This window comes from Camarhynchus parvulus, chromosome 7 (genome assembly GCF_901933205.1).
Source record: "Camarhynchus parvulus chromosome 7, STF_HiC, whole genome shotgun sequence".
Classification (NCBI taxonomy): domain Eukaryota; kingdom Metazoa; phylum Chordata; class Aves; order Passeriformes; family Thraupidae; genus Camarhynchus; species Camarhynchus parvulus.
The window spans coordinates 20,448,307-20,464,831 of record NC_044577.1 but is presented as its reverse complement, the minus strand read 5'-3'; the positions used below and the strand labels follow the sequence as shown (position 1 = coordinate 20,464,831).

General features: G+C 39.7%; 1 protein-coding gene across 4 annotated transcripts in view; it reads right to left on the bottom strand.

Annotated features, from left to right (window-relative positions):
* FIGN (fidgetin, microtubule severing factor) overlaps window positions 1–16,525 on the bottom strand; it is a 104,643-nt gene that overhangs the window by 3,510 nt on the left and 84,608 nt on the right. For all 4 annotated transcript variants that reach the window (XM_030952627.1, XM_030952629.1, XM_030952628.1 and 1 more), the window contains one exon: window positions 1–6,124. This exon is cut by the window's left edge and continues 3,510 nt beyond it. In XM_030952627.1, the coding sequence (XP_030808487.1) occupies window positions 3,876–6,124 (2,249 nt within the window). In that variant the 3' untranslated portion in view covers window positions 1–3,875. The remainder of the gene's footprint in view (window positions 6,125–16,525) is intronic.

The following is a 16,525-nucleotide window of genomic DNA, read 5'->3' as shown; positions in this document are numbered from 1 at the left end:
TGTGAAAGTAAATAGCCTTAAAGTAAACTGCCTTCACATTCCATTGATCAGCTCAGTCAGCAAACTTTTATATATTGTCACTAATGGTCTAAATATTTTGAAGAGAAACATGCCAGAAGTACAGAGTATTTCCATTTCTGTTGCACATAAGGTCATTATGAACTCGTCCTTGAATTGATATTGATCCTTCAGCTTGCAGGAATATTCCTCCAATTTATTCTATTTTTGTTGCTATAGGAATTGTTACTGAGGGTAAAAAGGAAGAAAAGGAGCTGATGCAGAATAGAACCCACACATAAAAACATGACGTAAAGCATCTGCAGTGATAGCCTGACACAGCAGATGCTTTTTAACCATTTCAGGTTCCTTAAAATTCAGGGTTGTGCCAGCGGCAGGAAGACCCAGGCAACCAATCGGACATTTCTATGGCAGGGGCCTCCAGCTTTGTCCAATTGTAAAGGACAACAAACCGTTTTCTACCATGGAAATGTCTAAGACAGCAAATATTTCATCCTGAAAACACCATTAAATCATATTTTGTCTCTCTTTTCAAAACCAATCCTACCCTTTGGAGCCCGCTCAAGTTCAGGATTGTGCCTCAGCCTCCTGGACGCTCTTTGACTAGAGGGCTGCTGAGGAGGGTGAAGGACCAGCAGCCTGCCAAAACCTGCTCACTAGGGACAAAACAGGGGCTGAATGTGGGGGAGAAGGAAGGAAAGCAGTAAGAAGGAGAGGACACAGCAGGGGATTTACCCAGCTCCGGCCGGAATTCCATCAAAGGACTGGACAGAAACCAAGCTTGAAGAAGGGTTGAGGTACCTCCTGTTAGCAGCTCCTGGCCAAGCTCTCACCAAATTCAACAGACACCCTCCCAAAACTATACCAAGGACAGCTGCTGATAAGGAAAGATTTGGGTAACAATCTGGCTCTGTTTTCCTCCCTTCACAGCAGCTCTGATAGGGTGAAGTTTTGCACTTCTGCTGCCCCAAAGCTGAATTGAGACCTGGACAATGTGAGCATGTGTGTGTGGAACCTGCATCTTTCACACCATTTCAGTTTCTGCCTGCTTCTCACTTTGGTTAACATTTGAAAAATCCATTTCCCAGAGTGACTTTTCAAAGAGAATGACTTAAAGCTGGAAGCCAAAGGGACTGTCTATAATTTTGTTTGCTTTTGGTTTTGCTACAGGATAAAAAGAGCAGGAAAAAAACACTGTGCGTAGTTTTCATTTTACAAGCTGCAAAAAAAATCTGTTAGGAGTATAGTTGGGAGAAAGAGTTTATCAAAACTTATCTGAGCCTTTTAAATGAGCGCAGCTCAAAAGCAGATATGAAAGGCAATGTCTAAGACAGAAACTGGGTCAGCAATCTGCAAGAGTGTACTTGCCAGTGTGATCAGTGTGAACCTAGAGCTAATGGGGACATCAGCATCTCCCAAATATGAGGATGGTGGAATGACCGGGGTGAAGAAGCAGTCTGTGGAGGTTTGGGGAAGCAGAAAGACGGTCATAACAAGGATCATAGACTGTAATTGCTGTTGAAAAGAAAAAAAAAAAAAAAAGAAGAAAAGCAGGTGATGTACTTAAGTCTTACTTTCTGTATCCTTAATGAAAGGCACTGTTTTAAAAATGGTACTTTTATGCTTAAAACATAACGTTTTAGATAGACAAAATGTTTGCCAGGAATCCATCTTAAATTAGATTTTGGTTTATTTGCTCTGTTTTTAGCATGTTCTATCTAAATATATATATATATATATATATTAAAAGAAAAATAAAGAAAAGTAATAATCAAGAGTCATAAATTTCCAGCAATATCACAAAATCCCTCATTAGCTTTCTGAACGCTAAACGTCTCCATTGATTTAACAGAACGGACAAGGTCTGTACAATTTTTGAGAAGACAAACATGACCTAGTAACAGATTGGTATCTCTCTTCTTGGGGCTTTTCAGTGCATTTATTTAATGGTCTTGACATACATTACTTAAGAGAAACATTAAATGCCAGTGCTTTGCAACAGTTCCGTTACTGTTTCCTAAAAGTAAACAAACAAAAAATACATTCAAAAAAGCAAGGCTGTTTTGTTCATGTGATGGCAGAGGCTTTGGGCAGCTGCAACACACACTGCTCTTGCTCAGAGATATTACCCAACATCAGTCAGCTGTCACCAAAAGAGTTGCACAGAAAGCATTAAAGGATAAAAAGAAAGGGGGGCTGGGGTGGGAGAGAACTGAGCAAAATGCCACACTTGCCAGCTAGTCTTTCCAGAAGGAAGACACCAGAATATGTGTATTTGGGGGAGGAAAAAGGAAGGGGGAAAGAGCACTAACACAGAGAAAAACTTGACTTCAGGGGAAAAAACAGCAGCTCTCTGAAACTTGTTTAGCAGGTTTGCATTCCTAATGTAATCTGACTTGTGTTGATGGTGGTTTTTGCCCTATTCCTTACTTTGCTTTCCAAGAGAAACGTAACAAAACTGAGGTAGAAATAATGGTGGGCACACTCCAGCCTGAAAGATTTCTAATGGATGCTAAATGAATTGCATTAAGGACAATGAAGCCATACACACACAACAAAAACTCAACTTTACAGTTTGGGAAGGGAAGTAAATGTACTTTGAGGGTTCAGTTTTGCTTTGTTATTTGTACTGTTTGTTTGGTCACAGTCCACTGCACTGCTATAAACAGCTCTGCAACCCATAGCTCTGCCAGCAACCTACACTGATTCCACTCCCTACAGCTTCACCAAAATAGCCTCAAAACTATGACTGGAGCCATGCAACAAGGGCCAGCTGTCACAGCTTAAGGTAATTTGCCTCTCGGAATCCTACCAAATCTTACGTTTGACTGTTTCAGATGCTAACATAAACCAATTAAGTGGCTCTTTCATTCATCTATGCACCTTCTAAAGACTGTATCACCTTATTATCAAGGAGCAATATGCTGAAAACTCTTACAGTTTACCAACAAGAAAAATCATTCTGCTCTGGTTTGATGTGAGAAATTGGCAAAAGAACCATTCCTGAACACTGGGAAACGCTTCTGTTTCTATTTTTAAAAACTGTAAAGCTTCAGTCATATCACGCTTTAGTTTTTTCCTGGATACATTCAAAGTAATTTTCCTTGCCATATTCCAATTGTTGAGGTAAACATACATATTTAATATAAAGTAACATTGAAGCCTAGCCTATAACTCTCAGCAGTACATAGTGCTTTCAACACATTCCTTTGAGGTACTGTACAAATCACAATCACTTTCCTGAGTTTTTGCAGACAGAACATTAAAAGAAATGAACTGCAGAAATTAAGGTCCAGATTATCATTACCCTGTTTTACCTGTTCTTAGTTTAACACCACAGAACAGACAGGATTGAGGAATACTGTTGCTCTTAGAATAGCAAAAATCTGGCTCTCTGTCGCAACACAACCGTTCATCTCTTTAGTCCAATAATGTTTGAAGTTAAAGCTCTTTATATTAGCACATGCCACCAATGTAATTGTGAGGCAAACAAAAAATAAAGCACCACTTCAGGCACTTGACAGCAACTAAATCTCAAGAACAGCAGAATGGAATCAACACACAGGGTTCATGTCCTTCTGAAATCAACCCACTTGCACCTTGCTCCTTGGTGAGTATTGTCTAGCTTGAACAGAACTGAGCATCAACATGCGCTTTCTGTCATGTGTGGCTTTTTCAGATCAGCAGCTCTTGTTTGATGCACTTTTCCTTCAAGTATACCCTGGCTCTTTAGAGGCAAGGTAAATCGTAGTCTTCCCAGTACCCTTTGCAATTTTAACACTACTGAAAAGGGTTCTCTACCCCTATGTAGCAGATTCTGTGTGTGCCAACATTCATTACTTTTTTTTTAAGTAGCATCACTGACTGCAACCAAACATTTTGTTCCATTCAACGTATGTATCAAGCTCTTTTTGAGATATGCTAGGCTGTATCTTGCAGAAAGCATTTTCAAAGTCTTGATATGTAACTGGCCTCAACTGGCTGGGCATAATGGCTGAAAGGTCTGTGGCTGGCATGGCATGGAGTGGGCCCACCACGGCTTCCTGACACAAGTGAGCCACATCTAGTCCAGAAAAGCCTTCTGTGCGCTGGACAAGCAGTGCAACCTCCTTGTCATTGAGACAGTAATTGTGCTGTGAGAGCAGTTGTACTATTATCTGGTGTCTCGCTGTGCTGTCAGGAAGTGGGATTAAAAGTCGTTTCATGAAGTACCTTCGAAGAGATTCATCAATTTCTTCCGGTTTACTCGTGGCGCAAATTACTACTATTTGGTCCTCAGCAGAAGTCAGTACAGTGTCCAGCTGCATAAGGAACTCGGTTCTCATCCGACTTACTGGACTATGTTCTTCACTCACTTGAGAGGAAAGGAGCATGTCAATGTCACTAACAAAAATCACTGAGGGTTGGCGACACCTTGCCACGAGGAAGGAGGCATGGACAATTTTTTCTCCTTCCCCTAACCACTTTGTGACAAGGCCAGAGCCAGTGATTTTGAAAAACGTGGCCCCCAGCTGACTAGCTATACATCTGCCCATTAATGTTTTGCCTGTTCCCCGAGGTCCAAATAAAAGGATGCTCCGAGGTAGAGCAGTCAGTCCATTGAATGCATCTGACCTCAATACTGGCCATAAAACCTCCTCCTTAATGACGGCCTTTACTAGATCTAGGCCAGCAATGTCGCTCCAGTCCACGGGAGGTCCTTGGCTGATAATCTCATTGGTAACAAGGTCAATGAGGTGTGTGTCAGTATTCTTCAGTTGCTCGTCCACAGAGTGGTTGGATGAGGTAGCTGCACGAAGTCCCGGGCCTTGCATTGGGTGAGGGAGGAGCTGCCTGTGCTCATCACCGTGCTCATTCATTACTGGGGAGCTATACTTCCCAAATGAGTCACTTGATCTCGAACCCAGTGAGTTTTTAGCAGTACTATAGGATGGGGGTGTTAGAGCCCTACTGGACTGGCTACTGAATTTCCTTTGCTGTTCAGAGGACATTAGCTGCTTCGTTGGCTTAAATGCTAAGGATGATGTTTCAGCACTTCTGTCAAAACCATTCCCTCTGTTTGCATTTGAAATGCTGTTGTCTGGCATTCGATACATTGGACTCTGTGTAGATCTCTGTTGGCCATAGCTGTAATTTCCATAACTGGAGTCCATTTCTCCTTGCCCTGCCATGTAGAAAGCTTTCCTTTTGAGAGAGCTGGCTGAACTGTTTGTCAGGGCAGACGGTGCGATTGGCGTCAGACCGTGGCCCTGGTAGGAGTAGCTGGGGACAGTGGTTGGGGGCAGAGGGGTTGGAGCAGGGATTCCTGAAGGCAGGTAAGCCGAGGGTGGTGGGGCACCCCCAGGGCTGTACCCAGGGCCAACAGCAGTTTGAGGAGGATAACTGGCGGAAGGGTAGCTGTAACTGGAGAGATTGGAGGTCCCGTTGTAGCCAGGGACGAGGGCTGGTGGTGGTGGCGGTGGTGGGGGCTGTAAAAGTCCCGAGCTGTGCAAGGGGGATGGATGAGGGGATGGAAGTGCAGGTGCTGGCTGGCCGCTGTAACTGGTATGCAAATATGAGCCATTGTATCCTGTGGCATATTCCTGAGATGGGAGCCCTGAATGAAGACTGGGAACGGTGTGACTTCCACAGGTGCTGCTGGAGTAACTGGGTTCAGCCAGGTTACTGGCCACCCCAGGAGAGCTCCCGATGCTGGCTGAGACATCTGCGGGAGGGAGGGCTGCACTTACCCCAGCTTTGCTGGCGGTGATGACATCTGGGACACAGTTCATGGGATACACGCTCTCCGAGTTCAAGGATGGCTGCCAAGGCTCACTTTCATTCTTCCGACCATTCACCAGCCCTGAGGGAGCTTCAGAGTAATTGCTGAGGATGGGTCGCTCGGCTGGGCCTTCCAAAATCCCGGAATATTTTTCTGCATACTTTTTCAGAAGGTTGGAAGCGGTCAGAGCCGAGATGTCGTCGTTGGCCCAGGCATACTGGTACGTGCGCTGCAGGTGCCCCCGGTAAGCTTCCACCTTGTGGGCTGGGGACCGGGTGGTTGAAGTGATATCGAAGTGCTGTTCTGGCCACTGGGCATGCTCCGGCGTCCACTGCATCTTCAAGCCTAGGGCAGTAGGAAACAACAGTTAACAGTGACCTCAGCTTTTTCCTTATGTTTTTAAATGAGTTCTCAAACATACAGTCTGTGAACTTCTTCAGCTCTCTGAAACACTGTACCTAACAGAACAAGTCCTTAAGGAAAGAAAAGATAATGCCCTTAAGAAGTGGTATGGTTGGTTTGTTACAAGCACACACGCACATAGACAAATTTTTTGTCAATTCAGTAGGGGGGCAACTTTTTGTTTAAAAAATATAGGTAATGCTATAGCTCTCAAAGTAATTAAACAAAACTCAGTATATTTTAAACACTCAGAGTGGAAATTTACTGTAAATATACAAGGCATCCAACTGCTCTGTCCTCTTTCATCCCCGTTTCAGTTTTATATTTTAACCAATATAAAAATATAAGACACAGCTGACAGATCACATCTAGGATACCTCTCTTATTTGGTACTGAACACCTAGTTAGCAGAGTATAATGCACCCTGCGCAGAACAATATGACACAGACATAGCAGGTCATTCCATAATCCAACTCTCATCTAAAGTGGTCCACGACAGTTTCAAATCTGCTTCGTGGAGTGCAGCAAAGCAATCTCCCAGGCAGCGCTCTGTCGCTTTCATCACACAAAGCCTACAACTCGGTATGAATTACAACTGGCTCCTTTCTGCCTCTCAGTTCTGTTGTTGAGGGTCTGGAAAAAAAAAACAAGCATGACTTGTCTGTCGGTCTCCTTGCTTGCTTTCTCTTCCCCCCCTCTGCTTCACAGCCTCCAGGGTACAAAGAAAGAGGGTTAAAGAAAAAAAAGAAGAGGAAAAAAAAGGATGAAGAAAAAGAAAAAGAAATGAAGCTAAGTCCCTAAAAGTTCTGTGGCTTCCACAGCTAGCTATAAAAAATCCCCGAAACGATACAAAGCCAAAACCAAACCTATAATTAAAAAAAAAAAGGAGAAAATGTCATTTTGAAGAAATTAATCTTTTAATAATGTGATGTGAATTACCCCTCCTCTTTGTAACCCACTGCAATAGGTAAGAGCAATTTACAAGCATTAAGATAACCCTCTCCAACTTGTACCTATGCATGGTAGACACATTGTTGGGTTTTGTACAGCTGTATCAAATAGAACTCCTTAATCTCTCTCGTATTACCAAAAGTGATTTTTGCAAACAGTCTTGTGCCCTCTGGCACAGATTCCCTGATAAGGAGGAGGCCCAGTCAAAATGAAGCATCTGTGGCACTAGCTCCCCTCTGAATTACTGCAGTCTATTTTGACAGCTTCTACCCCCTCCTGTTTCTCTCCCCAACCCCTTTAGCTCTTCATTGCCTGACTCTGGCATCTGACATGGCCAGCTTAGCCTCGCTGAGCTAAACCTAACACAGCACACAGTTTGGTAACAGAATGGCATGTTTATTCCCTTCTGACTCCCTCTTCCTTGTTTGCAAAACCACTGCACTAGACACTGGAAGTTAATTAGCAGGATGATGCTGTGCTAATTGTGTTAATTTACAAGGTTTTAGTCAAAGAGAATCATGCCAGGGCTGGCACTGCTGTCATGCTTCCGACTTAATGATTAAGAAATACTGAAAACAAGGTGGGAAGGATTGCAGTAATTACACAATAAATGAATAAAGCAACAGATTCATTTGCAATTATATTTTATTGTGATTGCACTCATTTGCATTTGGATTCTCTTTTTTCTTTTTTGGATTCATGTATTTGCAAATCACCAAATCATTTAAACTTAGTCTGAAAATGGAAAAGTACCTTTAATTGAGCCTTATATTTTATTAGCACAACTAGTCCAACTAGTAAATCTCACTCCCCCTGAGCATGCCATTGATTACTTGTGGACTTTTTTATTCCTGAGCATTCTCTTTCTCTCTCATTTTTCAAACACTTTGACAACTTGATAAAAATGTCTGTTAACAGTTATACAGTTATCCTAGAAAAGTTAATTCAGAGAAGTGCTTTTGACAAATGCAGCTTTGAGACTGAGGTTTCGTCAGATTTATTTCTATCATTTAGTATTAATATAATAATTTTTGCTAATTGTTTCTGATGTTTCAACTGTTACCTTTCAGAGGGAGTAAGTATATAACGAAATTGGGAGAAATTATAGAAATCATGTGTTTAAATAACTGCATTTAAAAAATGCAATTTTAATGAGAAACTATCAGAAGTTTCCAGAAATCACACTTTGTTAAAATCTGATGGAAATATGAAAATTAAATCACCAAGGGCCAGTAATTGCCAGTAATCAGTATCTGAAATTATTCTAATGTCATGAGAAATACCACAAGCTTTTTTAAAAGCCAAAATTATTAATGTTCCTGTAATGTAGAACTGCATGACAGCAGGCAAGTTCACTGCCCTATTAAAAAAAAAAAGTCAAACAAAATCAACAAACAAGCAAAACCTATCTGTGTTCTGCAATGTTTTGCTTATAAGGTTACCAAAACACTGAAAGCTTCTGTTACAAAGATGCAGAAAAACTTGAGTAGGTTGATGTTTCACTAGATACTAATGAACAGATGCCATGGGAAAGACTATTTGCAAAGAAAGCACTAAAGCAGCAGTGAAACTTTGGAAAAAGAAGGCAAAATAGACATGGATGGAGCAAAGAACTTGACAGGGCTCTATTTGTACTATTTGTAGTTTATGAATATGCTTTTGGCATATTGTTTTTAACTGTTTCTATAATAAAGCCTATTCAATATAAAGAAATAAAAGAATGCACTGGGTGAGAGCTCAACACCATCACACTACCTACTCTGTAAGCTTTTCAAAATACCTTTCACAAATACTTTAAAAATTTCATCAGTTGGTCTTTTTTATTTAGAATGGATCATGCATTTTTAAACTAAAATAATTAAATTTATAGTCACAGTGGGGAGATATATTTCGATCGTGCAAAAATTCAATTCTTTGAATTTTATTTGTCTAGATTAATTTATTTTTCTTATTATGAGGCAGCAAAAGAATGTCAGAAAATCTAAATTATCTATTATAAGAGGAGGGAAAAATCACATCATTGGCATTCTTTATTTAGAATAATTGCTAGATAGACCAGTAGTTTCACACTGTCATGCTATCTTTGGATATGCTCACTGAACAATAATTGAAAGTTTATTTATTGATGCATATTAAATACCAGTGCATTTAACAAAGGCTGTAAAGGCAGGATTAGGCTTTGATTGGATAAGATCAAGAGAACAGGACTGTTCTCATCCCATGAAACATGAGCATTTATTCCAGCACATCGCAATCATTAGTGTTATTTGGAAGCATAGGTTAATAGTTAACCATAAGCATATTTTTTGCATTAGTAAGCAGTGAAGAAATCTGAATTTACATGAAGTCTGCTGGAATGGTCTGGACTGGGGGGCACAAAGAGCCATTTCCTCAATTTGATATTAATTGAAAAAGCAGAAAACTTTTGCTAGGTTTGACTCTATTTGATAATAGTTCACAAATTGTTTGATGAAAGTCAAATGTGTGATTTGGGAGAAAAAAAGAAGCAGCAGTAGCTGTTGTAATTTTTAACTATGCAAACATTCCCCTTTCTTCTGCCCACCCTCAGCCCCAAATTGCTTAATGTTTGTAGCCACTTCCTCTCCATATTTCAAATCGTATTTTATGAACTGCTTTTTGTTTGAGCTGATACATCTTTCTGCATTTTTTTGTTAGGAATCCAAATGCTGATGTAAACATCTAAAATCAGGTGAATCAGGGCACATTTAGAGGTTGCATTTTTTTATTTAGTGTAATTTAAACTCTGATATAAACCACAGTCTTGCAGATGGTGTATTTGGTTAATAACTTTCTGAAAATCCAGAAGCAACGCAAGGCTGAATGCATTAAAAAATCCCACTTTGCTAACTTAGGAATCCTCTGAACTATCGACATTTTTGAACTGTGTAAAGTGTGCTAGTATGGGCTGTAAAAGGCAAAAGGAAAGGGCTATGTTCTTTAAGTACAGTTATGTACTTACCAGAGAATTGCTTTTAAGATAAATTTAATACATTATATAGATAGGCAGTGTAAGCTATTTTAGCAGCATCTATTTTTCCTTGTCCTGACAGCCTTGCTATACATTCCTGTTCCATAATTCTTACAGTTGGATCTATCCAGATTACATTTAAAGTAATTATAGTCAACAATTTCATTATGGAATTACTTCAAAGTAAGTGTTCAACCATATTTCCCCTTCTAATATTGTGCACTTAGCCTGAAAATGGAAAATCTAATACACAATACTTCATCAGTTGCACATATAATCATTCCATATGGCCAAAAGCCACTTAAATATTCAGTTATATGAATTCAAATTAAAAATAAACAAAGAAAAAAACCAAACAAAAAGAAAAAAAAAAATTCCAGAGTTATGAAAAACTAACATTGCAATCCGAACATAAAAAGGAACAAGCAACATCCTACACATCCTCACTGTCCAAGAGGGCCTGATCCTGCTGGGAGCTGAGATGACTTTGTGCATACAAAGAACCCCCAGTGCTGGTGCCCTCAGCACCAGGTCAAAACTTCTCATCCCCATACAGGATAATATCTGTCAAAAAAGATAAATAACTAGCCTTTGCTTTCAATTTAAATACAAGGGTTTCTGTTGAAAATAGGCATGGAAACATGGTCCAGAAATAGGACCACACTGGGTAATACCACCACAAAGGATGTACAGTGTCCCAACTCACCAACTTGCCTAGCAACAATGTGCTTTAGAGAAAGGATACTGGGACTTCAGTAAACTTCTCATCTATTCACACCTCTAATAAAATAATCAAACTATAATTAAATCATATGCAGCTGTGGGTTTCTGAAGATACTGGATGAGACTGCACTGCACTTCTACAGATGTTGGTGAAAAAAACCTAAATGTCCCAGAGGTGCTGTGCACAAGGCACTAGGAGCAAGGCAGTACACCAACCTTCCCAATCAGCTACCAAAGTTTCAGTTTGGATCAGGGGCCTTCAACTGTTCCTTCAACATACCTGAGGCAAAAGAAAATAATTCTTCTCTTCTTGTGGTCTCTCTTTTCCTGCCCCATTCACCCCTGCAGTGCATAGGTCCTACCTAGCACAAATCTGAAGCTTCCTTTGCAAGCATCAGGAGTCAAGCAGGTTCTTAACTTCAGGCCTGTTGTTAAACATGATCTGAGCAACTGCCTAATGCACTGTTGAAAAGGGCTGCACTGCGCCAGGGGTGAAAGCAAATGGGTGCTTCTGCCAAGTGCCCATAGCAGGCAGCTAGGAGCACACTGCTGCAAGGTAGGAAACAACTCCAGAACCACAGCTCCAAGAACCACCAACCATTTTCCCTCTAGACTTGAAAGTGCATGTGATCACTTTGAATTGTTTACACATTTAGCCTAGGACCCCAAAAACTGTCCCTGCCCACTGAACTACTACCCTCTGCCCTGTCCCCAGTTATTCAAGACACTGAGTATTTACACCACAGATCATAATGATTTTAGCCAAGGGTTTGCTTCTTGTGGACACAAGGAGATTGGCTCTGCCAAAAGAGCCACTGACTTGAATACCTGTTTGATTAGGAATGTATCAGTACGCCTCAGACCCCTTACTCCAGTGTGGGCTGAAGGTGTTAGTACCTTGAGGATTAGGCCCTAAAGTCACATTTTAAAGTCCTTCTCAAGTATGAGGCAGAGCTGAATAAATGAGTCATGCTGTAACCGCTGTTCAAGATGTAGGACACACAGCTCCCCCGATTTGTACGAAATCTGATAATATTTTATAAGACTGTATACTGTCATATGTCCCATAATAATAAAAATTAATTCAAGATAAAACAATTCTTTTACACTCAATTTTTTATTAATAAGCGTAATTTCAGCTGTTTGAAGATAGAGCAACTGATCTCTCTTAATTGGAAACAGGAGGGATTTTGAAGAGTGGATTGAGCTAATTATGTTTTGCAGGGAAAAAAAAAAAGGAAAGAAAATGATTCCCACATTTATTTTCTAATTACTCAGTGAAGACCTCTGCTCTAGTCCATGAGGAACTCCTTTGACGTCAAAGGACTCGCTGGGAGGATGAGCCTCCAACTGAGATGCCCAGCTGTACAATCCCAACTTTGTAAGCTTTTTTCAGTAAGTGGCAGCCACAAACTCACAAAAACAGGCCTGGAAAATGCTCTCAGCATTTTCTTAGTAGGGGTCTGTTCTTCCTCTTATTATATATGCAAGCCCTACACATCAGTGGGAGCATGCTGTTGGCAGGGTATTTATAGCATGATTTCCATCTAGCAAGGATAGTGAAAGCATTTCAATCTTTAAAACAAAACACTTAAATCACGAGTAATATTGAGGATCACATATATGTCAACAGCACTTAAAGATGAAAGCAGTAAGAAAAATGCAACATATTTTATGTGAGACTGGAATGGTTAAAAAAGAAATTACAAAATTAAAAACTAATTCCAAACTGATACACCCCAATTATCTAACTTTAATACTGTCAAATGATTATTCTTTTAAAACCACACTTTCACACCTTACAACAGCAAATTGCAATACATCTACAGCAAATGAGTTCTCTTCCCACAAGCCCCCTCCCTGCCATTTACATAAAGCAGCCCTTGATAGTCACAAAGACATTTCTGGCTACACAGCCTTTAGAAGATCCATTAGCTTCAAAGGCCTGAAAAACAGAAATAAGGAGAAGTAATAGTCAAGCAAGCAAAGGGAAACTATGTCCAGAGATGACACTGGCATATTTTGCCAGCAGAAGCAGGCTGGATCCGGAGGCCAGCCTTGCAGCAGCCGCAGATGCGGCTGATGGGGACTGGAGCTATTCCTGGGGCACTCCCGGGACCTCCCAGTCCTCTGCCTACCTCAGAGGTGCTGGTTTCTCTGCAGCAGCAGTTCCTGACACAAAAACATCCTTGCTGTGTAATCACACTGATGCCTGATCACTGTGTACCAAACGTAAAACCATTTATGCACGTGGCTTGGAATCCATCTATGTAGAGGATTGGTCATATTTGTGATTAAATGCAGTTTATTTTTGAAACATTTTATTATGTCAGTTTGCCCTCACCATACTAATTTGTTCATAACACTTTTCTAAACCAACTAGAAAACACCCTAACGAAAACATAATTGAATTTTCTTTTACTCTGTTATGATGCTTCGTCTTGCTAGGATTTACATTTTTAAGCTGTTTTTGTCAAGTAGCTCTGAACAGTACCATGCCTTTAAAGGACCTAGCATGCTTTGTTAGTGCCAAATGAATAAGATAATTATAATTTCTGAGAGAATACTCAGAAAAACAATAGCTGTAAACAAATGTAAGCATAACTTACATGAAAAAAAAATACTTTTTGCAGTCAATTGAACAGATACTTCTAGCCATAATGTATTTTTAAAAGATTTAATACACGACATAATCTGCAATTTATGTCCATATAAACATGAAAATCAACATAACTGACTTAGGATAACTAGTATGCTAATTCTGAGAATTAGAATATTCACATGATAAAATATAATAATGAATGAATATAGAGTTTGGTCACTTGACACAAGTATTTATGCATATTTGAAAATGCAAAATATTTCAGACTTGGATTGTGATTGTGCTCCTACTGAAGTGCTTATGTCAAGGCTCAAATAAACCCAACGGCAGCTTTTAGAAGTGCAGAAAAATGCATACTCTCTTTTTAGGCAGCAAAATAGCAGAAGTAGCCTTTTATTTGGTTTTTCTTCAAGAAGTGGAGTTTGAGGTACATTTACCTTGAAAGAGCATAACACAAATCCTTAAAAGCAGAGCAGACAAAATACCTTCATGCTTTATTGTGTTTCTCACGTAATCAGCTGAAGCAGGTGAAACACAAAACCCTGAACTTGTTTTTTAGCAAGTAAGTGAGAGGCAAAAGGAATAAATTTTCAGCACTAGGGAGCCTGTCATGGAACATTCGGATCTTGACCTAAAAGCTTCTAGGAAAAAAAAACCCTCTAATATCTGAAAATTCTAATTTTCAAATATTGGATTCTGTTATTTTTCCATTTCTGTTGCTAATCATGTTTTAGCAAATAATTTCCTTTTACTCTTTCATTCACCCTTAGAATTACTGCTTTGGTTCCTTGCCATTAATAAAGCTTTTTTAAAACCCTTTTCTCATGTATCGTAAATCCATTAAGACAATTTCCTTCTTAAGCTCACTTCCTTTTGCCAAATGAAGATCATCAGGACATACCACAGTGTCCAAAGGGACAGCAGAGCTAATGAATATGTATGTTTTATGTCACAACAGAGCACTCCCCTTGTTCTGCAGTATCGACCTTCTCTTATGTGAGTAAATAACAGGTGAGCACTTGTGCATGAGGATAAATGGGGTTAAAACTGCTATACAGGGACATACGTTATTTGAACAAAGTAGGCGCACAATAAATACAGATTTAACTGATGCTGAATTATTTTTATATCATATTGTACCAAAATGTTAGAAAATCACCTTGTTTTAAAACATAAGACCAACTTAGAATGCAAGAGTAATTTAAAATATATTTCCCTTCAATTAACAGCAGCAGAGCTCTGTATAAACTCCACGATAATATAATTTTAGTATATTTTTCACTCATCATATCTAAAAAAAAATAGGTATGTATTTCACAGCTTTATGTATAGCAACAAAAGGCTAATTCCAGAGATTCATCTAGTCAGCTCTATTTGTTTCACAAACATGAAAGTAAAGTTCGATTTCAGTAAGTTTGAAATAATTGTAATCAGGGCTGACCCATTACATTCAACTAACATAAGTGAAAAAGCAAATTTATATGGGCCAGTAGCACAATGCTCCAGCTTGGAATCAGGAATACTGCTTTCCTTTTAAAGCACTTATTTCAAAACCTACCCTTGTAGGATAGGTAAGAACAGTTGCTTTACTCAGATTAGAGTACTTCTGCTAATTAGCTAAATGAGAACAAATACTGATTAAATGTATATATAGAAGTAATCTGATACTCAAGGAAAAAAAAATCCTTAATGTGTCCACAGTATACAAAGCTTTCACAAAAATTGTTTATGTTATTTATGCTTTTTGGCAATCTGCACATTAATTTTTAATGAAATAGTAAAGAGATGTTGCGTCTCACACTTCAGTAAAAATATTCTATAACCAGGACTGGTTGACATAGTGCATTAATTCAGTGTCCTTCACTCCTGGGACCTGTGTATAATTTAGTCCAGCCTGAAGAAAATAACTTTGATCTGAAGGCTGTGGAGAAAGCTACATATGAAATGAGTTTTGGTGGGTTTAGTGTTGTTTCTTATATACAAGACGACGTATGAAGATAAACTGCTTTAGAATGCTCCTGACATGGCCCAGGATTAAGAGCAGGGAGCTCTTAGCAGAGCTCATCCACTCTCTCCCTTTTTCCTATCGTACCAGACACACATCACACACATTTCTCTCTCTACGCATCAGAGCAGCTACTGCTGGAACACACTGCCTTTCCAAGGAGAAGATCCTGTGCACAAGGATTGTATTATCAACCTGTACACTGATTTGGGATCTCCATTAAAAACCCAAATAAACAACAACGTCTGTATTACAACATGGGAGATCATGTTGTTGTAGGAAGGGATGATGTTACCACATGGAAGGTGAGATTTCCTTCCCAGGGTAGGGAACACCTAAGCTAAGTCATCAGAACTGCACTAATCACGCTCTTAGGGAAAAAAGAGCTCCGGCACAGCTCCTTCCCCGGCTCGGCTGTGCGAGCAGCTGACCCTGCCTTTCCTTCCTGCTCCCCCCAAAGCAGAGAAACAAGATTAAAAGCAGAAGCACAACCAAAGAACTGACATCCTAGAAAAACTAAGCTGAGATAAATCTTTCCCCCACTTAAACCTTTCAATTACTGTATTCCACAAATTCCAGAGATTCTTTCTTGCTCACTCAATAAAATGTATCCGAATCAGCTACTGAAAAATGGAATATAGCCAATTTTTTGCATGCTCTTGGTTTGGGACTTACTGTATTATTTCCTGAGCATTTGAAAGGAACTATATAGATTGTTCAGTTGGCTTGACAAATTATCTGGGGGACAGGGAAAGGAGGAACAGGGAATTTTCTATAGACAAATATAGAAATCTCTCTCTCTCCTTCTCTCTCTCTCTATTTATATATTTTAGACACACAGGCACCAAGGCACCAGAGAGAGAATGTCTCAGCTGAGAAATTGAACTCTGTGTATGCTGATATTTTTTCCATATTCCTGGAGAGAGTGGTAAGGAAAAGAGACTAACTCGTCATACTAGATGTTGGTTCTCCTTTCTCAAAAAAAATATTAAAATTCATCCTGCAACAGAAGTTAAGCCATGTCCAAAGACATACAGGGTGTCACTGGGAGGGTGCACAAGCAGAAAAAGAGGG